The sequence below is a fragment of the Boleophthalmus pectinirostris genome, unplaced genomic scaffold (assembly GCF_026225935.1).
Source record: "Boleophthalmus pectinirostris isolate CB_2022bp ecotype Guang Dong unplaced genomic scaffold, ASM2622593v1 HiC_scaffold_21, whole genome shotgun sequence".
NCBI lineage: Eukaryota > Metazoa > Chordata > Actinopteri > Gobiiformes > Gobiidae > Boleophthalmus > Boleophthalmus pectinirostris.
Window position 1 is genome coordinate 18,566,291 of NW_026571175.1, and position 16,506 is coordinate 18,582,796.

Sequence of the window (16,506 nt, forward strand, 5' to 3'; positions counted from 1 at the left end):
GTATTTCTTCGTTTCCACGAGCTGAGAATGAATCTACGTGTGAGCTGGTGAGAGCACACAGCCCACTTTCACTTTGGTTTTTTGCTCATCACTTCATGAACAAATATGTGGGTTAGAGTTAGAGTTACTTTATTTTATTTTATTTAGAGCAGGTAGGGTTTGAGTACCTAAAGAAAACTGTGTTGTGAGGATGGAGGTGTGGAAAGGCATTTTGAGGCAGCTGATTTTCACATGGCTTTGTCTCTTCAGTCCTGCTGCTTGCAAACCACTAAAAGGATTGAATTAAAATTTTAAACTCAGCTGCGCCAGACTGACTGCAACTCAGGACATTTATATATAAAACATACTTTTCCAAACCCAATGCACTATGAGTCATATAGTTTGCACTGTCTGTTAAGACTGAAGAGGGTGTCCTGCCTTCCTGTCTTGCAGTAAAAATATAACTTAATTTATAATAACAATTACAGTTTTAATAGCACCAATCCATGAATTAAGTAGTTACTAAGCCTTAATCATTCTTCATAAGATATATGTTTATTATGAATTAAACCTTCTGTGGTTGTTTTGTATTATAGTGTGTTTTGATGATTGTGACAAGACTTGAACTGTTGATCTGTTCAGTCTTCAAACAGAAGCATATAATGCTTGTATCTGGACCTGAATTGTAAGTATCTGTGTAATGTTGTGTGACTAACTGTGATTGTGTGTGCACACCTGTTTCATGTAGCTAAAGTGGCACTGGAGCCCAAGACAACTTTCCTCTCGGGGACTGTAAAGTTTACCTTACCTTACCTTTACCAAGGCTAATTAAGGTGTAGTCATTGGTAACCTGTTATAAAACACTCAACTTCATTGGGAGGTATTTTACTATTTAGGCCAGTACACATATCTCAGCATGTCTATAGAGATTATGTAATTTTTTTTTTACTTTGTATTTTGTATTACTGTAATATATTCAAGGTTTTTATGAGTGTGGACACAATCAGTAGCAGTCATCAAAGTCCCAGTGAACTTCAGCGCTAACATGGTTTAAAGGGTGAGGCTAACCGCAGACCTAACCACAGCCAATGACAATTCTGGGACATCTTATCATGGCACAGTGCCTAAAGCTTTCTCCAATGAAACATTCTCCTATCAGTACAAAAGTAACACTGAGTAAAACTGAGTAATTTGTATATAATATTAAATTGTTAATATAGTGCAGGCAGAGAGTGCAATATATACAGGGAGAATGAATGGAAAGCACTGAAAGCACTCAGAACCACTAGGAGACTTCGTTCACTCCACTTCCGCTGTGAGTTTGCTGGTCGGGGCTCCCTCCTCCTAGGCTCTCAGAAGACAGCGAGTTGATGTTTCAGATATTAGTGAGCTGTGTCAGACAGTTAAACTGCCCTGTATTGATCCACTAGCCTCACTGTGCAGCAGCCCTTCTGGTTTTAATGGCTTGTAATGGAACTGTTCTTTGATATCCAACCACTGCTCTGTTTAAACAAGGTTTCTAAGGGTCTTACCAAAATGGGCAGAACCAAGTAAATAATAATATGAGATGAGTGGCCCTCATGAATTTTCAAAATATGATTCAAAACATTTTAGAACTGGAGTATTGTTCAGTGTATTATCTGTGAAAGAAAAGCTCTTTTTGATCTTAATTACAAATAATGGGGCAAAATTGTTAGCACCCAATCTCAAGGGTGTAAATAAGGACTAATGCTACAACCTGGTAGAGTGCATCTCTCCTGTTCAGGTAAAAGTATATCGTGCACGGTCCTTGTCTCATTAAAAGGCCCATATTACACTATGTTCTGATCTATAATTGTAATGTTATAATGTTGTTTCCTCATCAGAAACATACCCAGAGTTGTGTTTTGTTACATTCATTCACACGTTTTTGTTTTTATTTTTTTCAATTAGAATCATTTGGATAATTTCAGGCCTGAAATTTCTTATCTCTACTAACCAAAAGATAAAGGGTTACTGTTAACTTGAAAACTACCACTACATGACATCACAAGGTGGAACAAAGCATTTTGAGCTGCAGATAAACTAATTATAAAGGATTACAAAACATGTGCATAAAGCAAAGCACAGCTCCAGGCATGTTTTTGAGGAGGTAACAACATGATTTAACCATGATAACATGATTTAAAGTTCACAAGAGACAATTTTGCATTATAAAGGAACTTTAAATAAATAAAATAAATCCCAATATGGTGTTTGAGTGTGGACCCTCAAGTATTCCAAAGTGTAAATTTGACCCTACTCTCTGAATGCATGAATGTCTGCATAGGTCAGTGATTTGTATCTAAAAATGGGGCATTCGTGGTAGCAGACACTCATTCACTCTAGCTCCACAGCACACACAAGCAAAATAGTCAAATCTCGATGCTCTCACTGAGTGCCTATGAAGTATCATGTTTCCTCAATATGGCACCAACAGTTGCAACATCACATCTAAGCTGCTAATGGTTTGCATTCAACAAATGTTGTTAATGAGTTAATTACTGTGCGTTTTGTTTTTTTTATATATATATTTTGCACTGGGAATAGGTACAACAGTAGTGAATGCGACAGTTTGGGTGCTGCAGTCTACCAGCACAGGCGGCGCTCATGACAAAAACATCTGATTAGCTCTTCCTAGCATGTAATTAATATCTTCTTTCTGCCTGTATTCCCTTGAGCACAAGAAAAAGAGACACTGAGAAAAGTTGACATGCAATTTTTCACATATCTTTTCACATATTACAATTTAACTAGCCTATTTCAAATTCTGCTACTTATCTGACAAAATCCTAAACAAACATCACACCTATAGGCTGTAAAATGCTTTCATCACAGACTAATACTAAGGTAAAGTTATACACTTGCTATTGATTTAATTGATCCTACAAGTTTGGAGCGTATTGATAGAGATACTTTGACACTCTTACTATCCAGTCATGTGCACCATTTTAGATTAAACTTTGAAAGTAATGAAAGATTGATGAAGTGCACAGGAGGCTCTGACGTAGGCAAGGCAGAATACGACAGTGTCACATGTTTTATTGAAAGACTCACTGAAGCACTCTGTGAGGAGGGTGAAAGAACCAAATGGCAAAGGAGATCCTAAGTGTGTGCAGGTTTCAAACAAACACAAGGTGACTCTGATTAAAGTGCCCTTTACCCAAACAACCGGTTAATGAAGAACTGATCAATAGAGCAAGTATCCAAGAAAAACAGGCTTCAAATGAACGTCAATATTTGCTTTATGTCTTCTTCTTAATGGTAATAAGCCTCACTACATTTCCAGTGTTGTATTGGGTTTAACGTCATGTGAAGACACAAAACAATTACAGCTTTAAAATGACTGCTCACATAATTGTGCTTGATATTAAATGTCTTCCCTTCAGACAGATCAAAATTTACTCTTATATCTTCCAAAAAAATAAAAAATAAAAATAACAACTGAGAAGCATAATTGTTTATAACACAGACAATGTGGCTGGAAATGAACAGTGGCCCTGCTGATAAAGGGGCCAGTTAGGGGCGAGTGGTTTGCTCGGGCCACTTCCTGACAGTCAGTGAGCCATCTACATTGTGCCGACACAACCAGACCTCAGTACAGAGAGTCAAAGGGCCACTCCTAAGTTTCACTGAATCACAGCATGTTTGGTGGGAACAGATACCTGTGCCAGCTATGGTTTGAGATCTGTGCCAAAGGCTTTCTTACCCACGTCATGTGAGGAAAACACAAGATTAATCACAGTGCTGCCACACTGCTGCCAAACGAAAGCATTGTGTGCGGAAAATAAAATAGTGCAATCAGAGGCATTTGTGCTGATGGCTGCTCACAAACACAGCTGCCTCTCACAGCATTTCTTTGAATCCCACTTTTCAGCTCCGTGTTTGCTGCCGTCACCCTGTTCCTCTGTCACTGCCTCCATCCATGTGGCGCCATCTGTCCATCAGCCATGTTTCTATCCACCATTTTCCTCTGCTCTCCATCATCTTACTTCAGCTCGGCACTGAGACAAACAAGTGTGTGTACACAACCAAGCAAGCTGGTGAAGAAAGCACTTTCAGTTCAGATCGACCCTCTTCTTGCCCTGGACAGATATTGAAACAGGCCTCTGGCATAGTCTATTTTAAAATACCATCTGTTCATGTGGGTGCCCCACAAACCAGGGCTATATCTGATGTATTATAGTTTGAAAAACAGCCTAGCCTAAAGAGAATTAATGTGCTAAAATTGTGTGGTTTGAGCAATGAAACAAACTAGAATAACAAACAGATGCATTCAAATGTCTAAAAACACACCATGCAACATAATGGCTTTAAACAAAAGGCTGTCATCATCAACCAGGCTTTTTGCTTAATTATAAATGTGTATTAATGATCCTGAGAACAACTAGAAGCTATTTTGAGCACAGTGAAGTCACCTAGTGACTCATTCTCTCATAAGAACATAGCTGTCTGTATCTCAACATTTGAGTCAAAGCGTTCTGCTTAAGATTCTCCTCTGTAGGCTAGGCTCTGTGTGCACAATGCAGCACTGCATGTGGTAGTGTAAAACAGTTTTATTATAGACAGACAAAAGTGGCAGCAAAGGTGTTATTTTCAAAAATGACCAACAATAATAAAAGCCAACATACCTGCACCAGGTTCCATCCCTCCAAGGACTCTGCGATGATAGAGGTCACAGAAGGGCAAACTCCTCCAAATATCATCAGGTGTTTAGGGCCATAGCATATGGCATCAAAAAAGGCCCGCAGTCCCTTGGCGTTGTCACACTGTGGAGGAGAAAGAGTTTACTTTAGATTTTTACTATGATTTGTGAAACAATGAGCCCATGTATACATACACTGTAAGAAAGACCAAAGTATTATATTGTTTTCTGTTACTTTACATTTTCTGTTAGTCACTGAAATGTATACAGTGTAATGTAGTTGATACAAATGACCTGACACTAAATACCATTTAACTTGTTATATTCAGGGAGTACTGTCACCCTGCATAATTGCAGCCCTCTCTATATGCATCTATTCAAAGTCTCATGTAAAACAATACAGCTCTCAAGCTGCAAGCCCCCGCTCTGATCCACTGCTGCAGAATGCAGCCAATTCATGTCACTATAGCAACTGGAGAAAAAGAGTGTCTAAAGAGAGAGAGTGAAATCAAAGAGAAAGTGTGTAGGTTTCTATTGATTGCCACATGAGCTGGCTAACTGAGTTTAGCTGTGATTTCCTGATTTCCACAGTGTATAATGATATTCCTATCAGCAGTAAACACTTGGCCCTCAGTATTGTATTATTGTGTCTCCACTGAGGGCGCGGCATGCAACTGCAGAGGCTGCAGCCTGAATGGCAGGTGTGCTGTGTGTTTGCGCCCCTGACATGCTCCGTCTCATTTGGAGAGTCATTTGACCTTGTTAGCCATCGGCCGGCACCTGAATGAGATTTCCCACCAAGCAGCAGCACAGTGTAGGCCTCAGCTCCAGAGATTGAAAAGAAAATACAATGTGTTTTTAGGCACTGTACTTATTTCAAAATTGTGATTATGTTATTTCAAAACTCTTTTTGTTGCGCAGTTGCTTACATATATATATATATATATATATATATATATATATATATATATATATATATATATATATATATATATATATACACACACACACACATATTGTTGGTATGAAGTCCACTTTGGCTCAAAAGGTGATGGATGGTGTGATCTGACACTGATGTACCTCGCCCTTCAGGTTCATATTTAGTTAGTTTGAAGGTTGTTCTGGGCTCTTTGGTTCCATTCGTATGATCCATCTCTTCAATTTATCATAAATTTTCCTCTTGCGGCCGCGTCCAAGGAGGTTGGCTACAGTCCTGTGGACCTTAAACTTCTGAAGAACACGTGTAACTGTAATCACAGGAACATCAAACTGCTTGGAGATGGTCTTATTGTCTTTACCTTCTCCTGACACGGTTCTCTTCTTCTCTTTCTCTGGTCCATGTTCAGTGTTGTCTCCATCATGTCTCCAAACAGTACAATGATGCTTGTCCCCCTTTAAACAGGCAGACTGACTGAGGACAATTTTGAAGACCCCTGTGATGCCAATTAGAGGACACACCAAAGTTTAACATGTCCCTATTGTCCAGTTACTTACAATCTTTTCTAGGGGTACCATCATTTTTGTCCAGTTTCATTAGTTAGTTTTTTTTAAATAATTCTGTTGAACAACAATTCAAAAACAGTGTCTGATTTATTATCTATTATTTATTATTGCTTTTCTCAGTTTCAAGTAATTTCAGAGAAAATAGTAAATTTTTCTTTCATTACCAGAGGGGTACCAACAACAACAATATGTGTGTGTATATATATATATATATATATATATATATATATATATATATATATATATATATATATATATATATATATATATATATTAGTGCTGTCATGCGATTAAAACAATTGAGAGATTAATTAATTATGATCTGTAATTAATTAATCTCATTTTAATCTCACCTAAAAATTGCTGAACTGCCTTCAATTTGAGGTATTTTCATTTAAATTCATTATTACATTATTGTGGCAGATCAAAAGACTGATATAGAACAAAAAAAGTGACTTTATAAAGTCATTTATTGGTTAACAAATCTCTCCAAATTGGTTGTTGAGCCCAAGTCTCCATGAATAAGAAACTGTTTGCTGTAAAGTAGCAAAGACGAGGAAATCTGAACATAATAACTTTTGTCTACTTAAAGACAATAAAAAGTCCAGTCTTTCCTTAACCATATTAAAAATATGATTGATAAAGAAATGCTTTATATATGAGATCACTGGTTTTAGTCCTTGTTTTAGTCCTGGTTTAGACCTGCTTTAGTCCTACTTTAGTCTTAGTTTAGTCCTGGAATGGATTAATCCTGGTTTTAGTCCTGGTGTTAGCTCTGGTTTAGTCCTGGTTTAGTCCTGGTTTAGACCTGGTTTTAGTTCTGGTTTTAGTTCTGGTTTTAGTTCTGGTTTAGTCCTGGTTTAGTCCTGGTTTAGACCTGGTTTTAGTTCTGGTTTTAGTTCTGGTTTAGTCCTGGTTTAGTCCTGGACTGGATTAGTCCTGGTTTTACTCTTGGTGTTAGTTCTGGATTAGAGGCACACAGGAGGAAGCGCGGTTTACGCAGCGTACGCGAGAAAACACGATCCACACGCGGCTCTCGGGAGCACATCGGTGTCCGCGCGGTGTCTATGCGCGTTCTCAGGTTAATGACAATGATGAAGGTGTGTGTTTGTTTGTGTTTGTGTGTTTGTTTGTGTGTGTTTGTGTTTATTTGTGTGTTTTTGTGTGCGTGTCCCCTCATGTGGCAGGTCACTATAGGACAGTAGTGCAGACATCATGAGTCTATGCATGTTGTTTTCACCAGTGACATTTAAGTTGTAGGCGATATTATATTTGTTATTTTCTTTTATATTTTACGTAGGGAGAATAATTTCCAAGACACGAATGTGTTTTTACCAGTGCACTGCTGCCTCTGTTTTACTGGCTCTTTGACCTCGTCCATTGTGCGACTGACGCCGCCAACGTTACCATAGTTTACATCGCTCTTACTGCGCGCGTTTTGTGTGGGTTTCCGGCAATGAGTGGAATTACCGAAATAAAAAAATTGTATAAATGTGTTTTTTGTGTGTGTGTGTGTGTTGTTGTCCCAGCAACACATAAAAACAGATTTTATAATAAAGCAACTCGCATACAGAAACAGTAAAGTTAGAGATTAAAAAATTTGATTAACGCGATTAAAAAACATAACGCGCTAAATATGATTGTAATTAATTAATCGCAATTAACGCAATTATATATATATATATATATATATATATATATATATATATATATATATATCGCCCATTTCCTCCGTGGACAAACAACGGACATCTCGGTCCCAAAAATTGCAGTACTGGGAACAGCAAAGAGAACATGAGGCCTAGATTTATTGTAGAGCAAAACCGGAATCTATTTATTATTTTTGTGCTGTTTAAAAATTTAAAGGTGGACTATGTTACCCTTGGAGGGCCCACAAGGCAGGCTGAGATCAGTGACAAGTAAGTAAGTCCAGTTGTTAACTTGTTGATAATATCATATTATCAGTTGTCTCAAAATTTCCACCAATTAATAATCAGTGAAGAGGTGAGCCTTTTAGCCCCTTTAGCAAAGAAAAAGGACATTAAATTGAATAAATGAAAGATAGATACATTTAATGCCATACTGCCAAACATTTCATTTCAATTACATCTCCATGGAGACAAGGGGGCAGACCCTCCACTAGAAAAGTTACACAGTGCACCTTTAACGCAGTACTAAGAAAGCCTTGGACTAGTTTAAATTGGTCAAAATGTCATTACTGAATGAGACTAAAATTAGACTGAACCCAGAAGTACACAATATTCAGTTATGACACCATCACCATTGCCTAACTCATAGCTTTATGAAGTAGAAATTTTTTTTCAAGCACAGGTGAGATCTTGTCATTAAAAAGACATAAAGCCATACATTTATAGCAAGTGTGGAAACTTAATCTGTAAATGTTAGGCACCTGCTCTCCATCTGAAATCATAACACACAGATAATTAATAGACCATTTAAGAAGACTTTTGCTGAGCATTTTATTTTCTTAAGATAGAAGGCTGGTCAAACTTTCATCTGGTTACCATGCAACAGAATGTGTATGTGGGCACCCAAAGCTGTCATTGTCAGTACAATAGAGCTTTGTGATATCACAGTTTTAAGCTGATTTATTGCGCTCCCTGACAATGTCCTGGAGGTGGTAACACTAATGCTCTTCCACACCCTTCATGGCAGATAAACCACTTTACAGTTTCATAAACAGAAACAGCAGGCATGTGCATGTGTGCTTGTCTGTAGACACCCAGGACTGCCTGCTGATCTCAGCATACAGAAGGTTATGGAGCTTATAAAACCAAATGAGTGGCAGTTAACGGTTAATCATCGTCATACTAAAGCGTAATGTGTGGCCGTTAGTGGGAGATGAACAGAAGCTGTTTCCTAACATGCTCCATCCTGTTGGACTTCAGATGGGTTCACATGCACACAATCTGTTGAAGCTGTTCACTGCGTTTTGACCACAGAGTTGTCATGCCAACCGTGTGACAAATCCACACTTTGTGCACCAGATATGGATGTCGCTCCAGGACTGTGTACAGATGGCTATATTTAGACGCTCATTAGGCAGTACTTGCTATTAGACAATCATTATTTACCATTCAATTCTCATCATAACAATAATGATAAAATAAATTACTACTATTTTTAATTCAAAGGACAGTGTATTGGGCATCACAAGTGCAAAAATCTTGGGCATCACAACTGCAAAATCTTTGTATAAATACTTATAACAATGTACAATTGTACAATAACTAGTAACAATATAAAATACTGTTACAAAAAAACACTAGCACGCTTTGTATTTTTGACTTGTCAGATGAAAATCGAATTATTTGCATCTGAAAACAGTTTAAAGTGAATCAGTAACGCCCATAGTAATCATTTACTCCAGCTAAAGAAATTACCCACAGGCTGTATTCTGTGTATAGAGCTGTGTGTGTAGGTGCAGAGAATAACAATCAAAATATAAAGGTACAGAACAGAAATGCTTGTAATTTAATATTTACCATAGGCTTCTTTGTGCACAGTGCTCAGAACATGTTACTGTACATTATGTCTTCTTGACAGTTTGGCATTTGGAGTTTGCACCAGGGCCTTTACCTTTCAGACAATATTACTGATGGGACAAACACTTCCTGCTCTAGACATTGTCTCCATTACATTTGCTTCATGGTGAACTTTACAGAATGCAGCTCAGAGTATTTCTTATTGACTCATCACTGCACAATGACATTAGCCCACTGTTATTGTGCCAGTGATAAATCATTCACTCAATACACTGTCTGTTAGTGCTGCCTGCCATACTGAGAGATGATAGAGCAATACTGTTTTAAAGGTCCTATTTTACGTAAAACAGACTCTAGTGAGCGTTAAACTATGTTATAATGTTACATCCACAAAAACATAACTGGAGTTCTGTTTTGTTTCATTCGTACATGTTCTTTATTATTAGTCTGTTTACATCTCCAAAGCTCAAAATGCTCTGTTCCACCTTGTGACATTATATAGTGCTAGGTTTTAAGTTAACAGCTACCTTTAACCTTTAGTTCAGTAGAGATGGGCAATTCCAGAGCTAAAATTATAAAATGATTCTAGTATAAATGAGTTCTGTATGGAGTGTAAAAACAGGGTGTAATATGGGCCCTTTAAGACAACAAGGTACACTTTTGTCACAAATTCAGTTCATTGTTTGAGGGGGTTCATAATAGCCAGATAAAGATATATATTGTAATTTTTGCATTTAAAAAAATACTCAAGCTTATTGCACAAAATGAAAAACAAAATATAATACAATAATATCAGTGGTGTACAGACATGTCTTATGGCATGTGTGTGAAATATAATCTGAACAGGAGCGGATGTAAGCCAAGTTGCCAACCATGATGAAATGCCTTGTTAGAGCCACAAACACAGGCAGCTGCACCTGTCCTTGCTTTAATGGCAAATTACTGCACACAAATCAGCAAGCTGAGGCTCACCGCCACACACACGTTTACTCATGCAGAACACAGAGGGGACCAGTGTGATGTCATGAGAAATCTGCCTCCAACAAACTGCATTTATCCATGACAGAGGAGACCCACATGTAGAGATACAGAGTGTATATATAAATGAGCATAGCTAACTTGCTAACCGGCGCTTTCTAAATAGGAAATGAACTTGGGGGAGCTTGTGGCTCCACTGGCTTTCCAGACTTTACATAAAAAAACTGTCACCCCTTTCTCTGTAATTGCTACAGTGAACCTTGTCATTTTGGCTTTAAAATGTCCATATTAAGTCGCTCAAGGTACTTCACAGGCCAGTGCAAGAAAGCACAGGGAGCATACTACGGTGTGAGCATAGACTGTATAAAAAAAAGCGGACTAAGCGAGTGTGACATCACCCACAGTGTTCAACTCCACTCAAATGAAGCTCCCAATGCTAACGGTTACAAGAGTGAAACCGGAGCCAGGCTCCATATTTGGAAATCCGACTATGAGTATCATAACAACCACAAAAGTCAGACATGATTGAAGTCGTTAAATGTGCCTGTCCTTCTCACCGGAAAGCAGGAAGAGGCTTGCTTAGCAACGAAACGTACTAGCTGTCAATCAAACCTGTTGCTAATGCTAGCAGAAGCAACCTCTGGGAATGAAGGCATCTGATTGGTCTGTTATTTATGTTCATATCTTGATTTAGGGACAAAATAGTGAAATGGAAAATTCAGGATTATGTGATTGAGTGGGTTAATACGAACATTTTAAGACCAAAATTATGAGGCTCACAAGGTCAGAAGGAGCCAGAAGAGCCCCCTGACGCACTTCCTATTTGGAATGTGGCGGCTAGCGTGTTAGCCATTCATATATACGGTCTATGGGTTTGAGCACATTTTTGACACAGAATAGCAACAGAGCAGTCAGCACGAAGTATTAAGATTCTAATATCGTAAACCTTAATAATTTTGTCAATGTGGCATCCCAAACTGCAATAAGACATATGCTAATAAGCATATGTCTGCAGTTTGCTATTTTTCTTTTATTACAACATCTCATAGAAAATTTGCATATGTAATTGTGCTGTTAATGTTTCTCGTATTATTATTATTTTTTTTACAGTTTTAAAAATGTCTTTTAATAGTCTTTAACAGTAGTTATTGTTACATAAGTTATAATCCGCAATATGTTGATGATTGACTTTGTAATTCCCAACTGTGGTGCAAACCTTTCCATCTTTAAACCTGTGGAAAAGGCATACACATTTCCTGTAAAGGTCACAGTAAATTTGACAAGTAAGATGGAAACAGCAACTAAATAGAGCTTTAGAAAATCGGCATTATTTAAGAGTAGGCCTGGGCAAAAATAAAAAATTTTAATCGCGATTAATCGCATGAGTTCGAAAACCAATTAATGAATGAAAAAGTAGAGTATAGCGCTCTTTTATTGGAAATGTAAATGAATTTGTTGTGCAAACAGCATTTCTTTCACAGGGGAACCCTCAGAGCCTTCAAGGTATTCAGGGAAGGCTCAAGCAAAAATATTGAATGGACGTTTGTACTACTAATATATTTATTGAATATTTTTTATGCTGTGAGTAATAAACACTACACTAGTAATAATTTCTAGATCAGTGTTATAAACTTGGACTGATATTTCTTAGGAAACAAAGGGTTAATATAATGGAATGGAAATGGACCAATCACATTTTTTCTTCCAATGGTATCTGAGTAAATCAGTTACTCCAGCACTGAACTAAAGAAATAAGCTCAGCTCAGAACGCACGGCTGGTCCGGCCAGAGCCGGTGCCCGCGGCTGAACCCACGGCTGAGTCCGCGGCCGGAGCTGGAGCCCGTGACCAGAGCCCGCGGCCGGAATCGGAGCCCGCGGCCGAACTCGCGGCCGGAGTCGGAGCCTGCGGCCGAACCCGCGGCCGGGCCCGCGGCTCGCGGAGGCTCGGGCACGTTGCATCTCACGTGGTCAGAAAAAAGTGAAAAAAGTGTAAAGAAAAGACGTCAAACTTAAAGAAACGCTCGCGGTGGACTTTTTCAAAATAAAAGCCAGTGAGAAACAGACGTTTACAATAAAATAAATAAATAAATAATAAAAACTGCATTAACAGCGTTAAAATAATTGTCGGCGTTAATGACTTAATTAGTTAACGCAAAGTTAACGCGTTAACGTGCCCGTCCCTATTTAAGAGATAACTAGGAAGTACTACCTGGTTATTCATATATGAGCAAGATTAAGAAGAGACCAGAGGGTTGTGTGCAGCACACAGACAGGGCACAAGAGGATGGGGAGAGGACACACTGATGGAGTTGGATGTCTACATTTGGTGGCAGTCGTTTTCCTGTTTCTCGTTGCTGGTTAGGTTCACACACAAGATTTCAGGGATCCTCCTCTGGCCTTTTAAAGCGCTGCCACACTCTGAGTGATGGCAGCTTGCCCTGTATCTGCAGTCTGGCTCCTGTTATTGCAGCCACTATATCTCTCCTTCCTGGAGAGCTCAGATGGCCACCAGGATAACTGGGATCAGGGGTGTAAAGGGTACTCATTTACAGGGACCAGTGCAGGGAGGGGCCCACATAAAATCTGTTATGTGCATTTTTTATACAGAGAACATGAAGTGCAGATGGTCACCCAGGGCCCAGCTATACCTTTGACTGGGATTGCACACTGCCAGGAAATGCACATTTTGAAATTCAATATAAAAATATATTTCAGGTTAACCCTCTCCAGGCAGGCGTTGCAGATTTGCAACAGCTAAATTCCAATTACCTGCTTACTCCACATCCATATTTTATGAGCTTTTTTTACTCAGGAGCCTTTTCTCCCATCCATGCTAATAAACATGGACAATGCAGACTGTGCAAGAATGACTACACGCAAATGGCCTGCCAGAAGTGCAAAATACTTTTTTTGTTTACAAAGGATAAAAAAGTCAGGATTGTATATTACTACCCCATATTATAATTTTCCCCAAATATCAGATTTTTCCTGACACTAAAAGTTAAGCAGAAAATACAAACACAATATAAATAGAGAGGTGGAGACATAACTTAGGGATAGACCCAAATTACACTGAACAAACACCATAACAGACAAACACTAGCAGTAGAAGGCTGTTTAAAGCCTATCATAGATTGTGTGGCAGAGAGCAGGTATAACGCAGAGCGATGAAACCAGACCGTAAAGCAGTCCTATACTGACAGGACTTCAATGACCTGCTAGTGATCTTCTAGCCAAATGTTTAATAAGGTTGGAAAATACATTAAAGTGACTAGTATCTATGAAGCATGGTCAGCTGGTGTGTCCCTGTAGCCAGGAGATTGTCAATCTAGTTACAGCACAACAAACTCCCAGTATTCCCAACCCGGGCTATTCCAGCTATATTTGACTCCCTCCAAGCACTTTCACTTTAATCATCATCACCATTCAGCCACTTTTCTTCTTGCAATCAAGTTTTACAGCTGTGAAGTTGCTATAGCGTCTGTGTGCGTTACATCATAAGCCCTTTTTCCAAAGAAATACTCGAGCATTCTACTCCAACATTCTACTCCATTTAGGTCATTTGTGAGTTAATCATCTAAAGGATGCTCCTGGTGGACCAGACTCACAAAAGTAAATGTGTTTCTCAATAAACCCCCTTGAAATCCCCTTGAGATAAGAGCAATGTATAGATTACTGGAAACTGAAGGATGCTTATGCTCATAACACATACAGTGCTTTTATCATCATAACCATGATGCAGCCATCTTCGCTGTATTGTATGCCAGTAAACACAGACACACAGATCCTGCACAGAGCCTGATCTGCTAGTGCATATTTAAGCAGAGCTGGGTCGTGCCAACAATGCTCACAGCACTCATCAATCAGAGCCTGCGTCCAACCAGGTGGTCAGGACCTCACATTGGCTCATTTCCAGCATAAATGAATTCTCCACTTAAAGCCTTCAATGCAAGTGCCTCCTGTTAGTAATGAATAGCTTAGTGACTGGTCTAAGGTGTGTCACCACACAGGGACAGTAACGACGGAATGTGGCGGACAGCGCTGTCTGCTTGTTTGAGAAGCTGACGTATAACAGTGTTACCATAGTAACAGAGAAAAAGAAGGTGAAGGTGATGAAAAAGGAAGGGAGCAAGAGGCTAGGCTGCAAAGAAAATTAATTTGTGTACAAGGCCATGTCGCACAGAAAATTGCATTTTTCATTCAGACGCAGGGGAGGAGCAGCCTATAAGTGGAGCTCTCTCTGGATGTGTGTAGGGTCACCTGAGTGGATTTGGAGACTGGAGAGTTACAGGACAATGTTATGAAGAGGCACTTAAATAAAAGAGAGAGGGGAACATGTGAGTGACACATGAGGAGGCCCAAATGATCAGGCCTGAGCTCTCCTCTGCAAGTCACACAGAGACTGAAAGATTCCTCCTTTGTGTCATGATGAGTTGTCTGACTCCATGTTCCTAAGTAGGTCACGCAGCCTTTTCAGAGTTTTACTCCTCCCCACGCCGCATCAAAAATGTATAAATCCCCACACAGTTTCCTGGCTTGCAGCTTCCCAGGCTGGCTAAAGCACATCTATAGTGATTCTAATCCCATCAAAGGTACTTCAGCTTGTATGTAAACATAACATGGGATAAAATGCATTTTCTGCTTTATGACAGCTCATCTTGTATGTTATAATGAAGCAGGAATTAAACCTATAGTAGATACAGGAGCATAAGTAACTATTGTGAACATTGAAAAAACATGCTATATGAGATGCTATTAAGAGTCATACTTCCAGATACAGATACAGATACAAATATAGATACATCAACTCACACACACACACACACACAAGCCCACAGCGAGATTGTGAATCAAATGCAGAGTACAAATTCCCTACATGGACAATAAAGTACCTTTCTTTCTTTTCTTTGAGATACCACATGGGGAGAGCCCCTAATCGCCTTTACATAAGCACTGCGACTAGCGACAAATATCTATAACATGTCAAGAATCATCTTATTTGGGGATTTCAGTTTTTCAAAATTTAAACAAAGAACCTGTTAATTTACAGAGTAGTCATAAAAGCATCATAGTAACTACTGCATTCAGACACTACTCCTGACTAGTTGCCAAAATGATATGAAGAATGGGCTAAATGAGGAGGACCATGATGGCTACTAAAGAGCTATTTTTGTATTGTGTAATGAACAATTGAGAATGTGAGCAAATGAAACTAGTCAAAGATCACAGAGTTAGAAAAGCAGGAAGAACAGATTAAGCCTTTTTCCATATGACACAAGTTTTTATGTCAATTGTTCAGACAGCTCAGTGAGTCAGGCTCTGGAGCATCTATTCAATCTGGGAAAAGGGAGCGCAACACACCATAGAGGAGCATAGAGAGGACAAAAGCGGTGTTTCCATTTCAGGATGGACAGGCGTGATAAAGTCTTCATTCAAAAGATGTGTGGCCTGCAGGGCAGCCCAGTCTAATGACTATTACAGAGCTCTAGTGAGCATGGCCCATACAAGATGCCTGCTTTCTTTCTCTATTCTGGATCTCAGTGTCTTCTTTTCATTCCCACCTCATTGGTCCACACAAGAGCCAAGAGCTAGGGGCCAGGATACTGTGGAAGTGCAGCCACCCCAAGGTCACAGCATTCTCCCCTCACTGTGGTCACATGTGTAAATACACTGCTGTTTACTCAAGTGAGAACACAGGGATATCCTCTACAGCATCGGCTCCAGGGTGCACTCCTCCTTGCCCCTACCACAAGTAGGCCAGAGCAGTTTATCACAAAATGGGACTACAAGAAGCAGCCAGCTCCCTCCATCTTTAATCCACACAAGACTGTAGACTGCTATTTAAGGATGTGTTTAAACACCTCAGGCAGCAGTAAT

The 16,506-nt window shown here is 39.2% G+C and overlaps 1 protein-coding gene across 1 annotated transcript in view; it reads right to left on the reverse strand.

Moving 5' to 3' along the window:
* Window positions 1-16,506, reverse strand: part of gabbr2 (gamma-aminobutyric acid (GABA) B receptor, 2) — a 98,595-nt gene that overhangs the window by 67,676 nt on the left and 14,413 nt on the right. Inside the window, exon 2 of the mRNA XM_020932900.1 lies at window positions 4,629-4,766. Coding sequence (XP_020788559.1) covers window positions 4,629-4,766 — 138 coding nt within the window. The remainder of the gene's footprint in view (window positions 1-4,628; window positions 4,767-16,506) is intronic.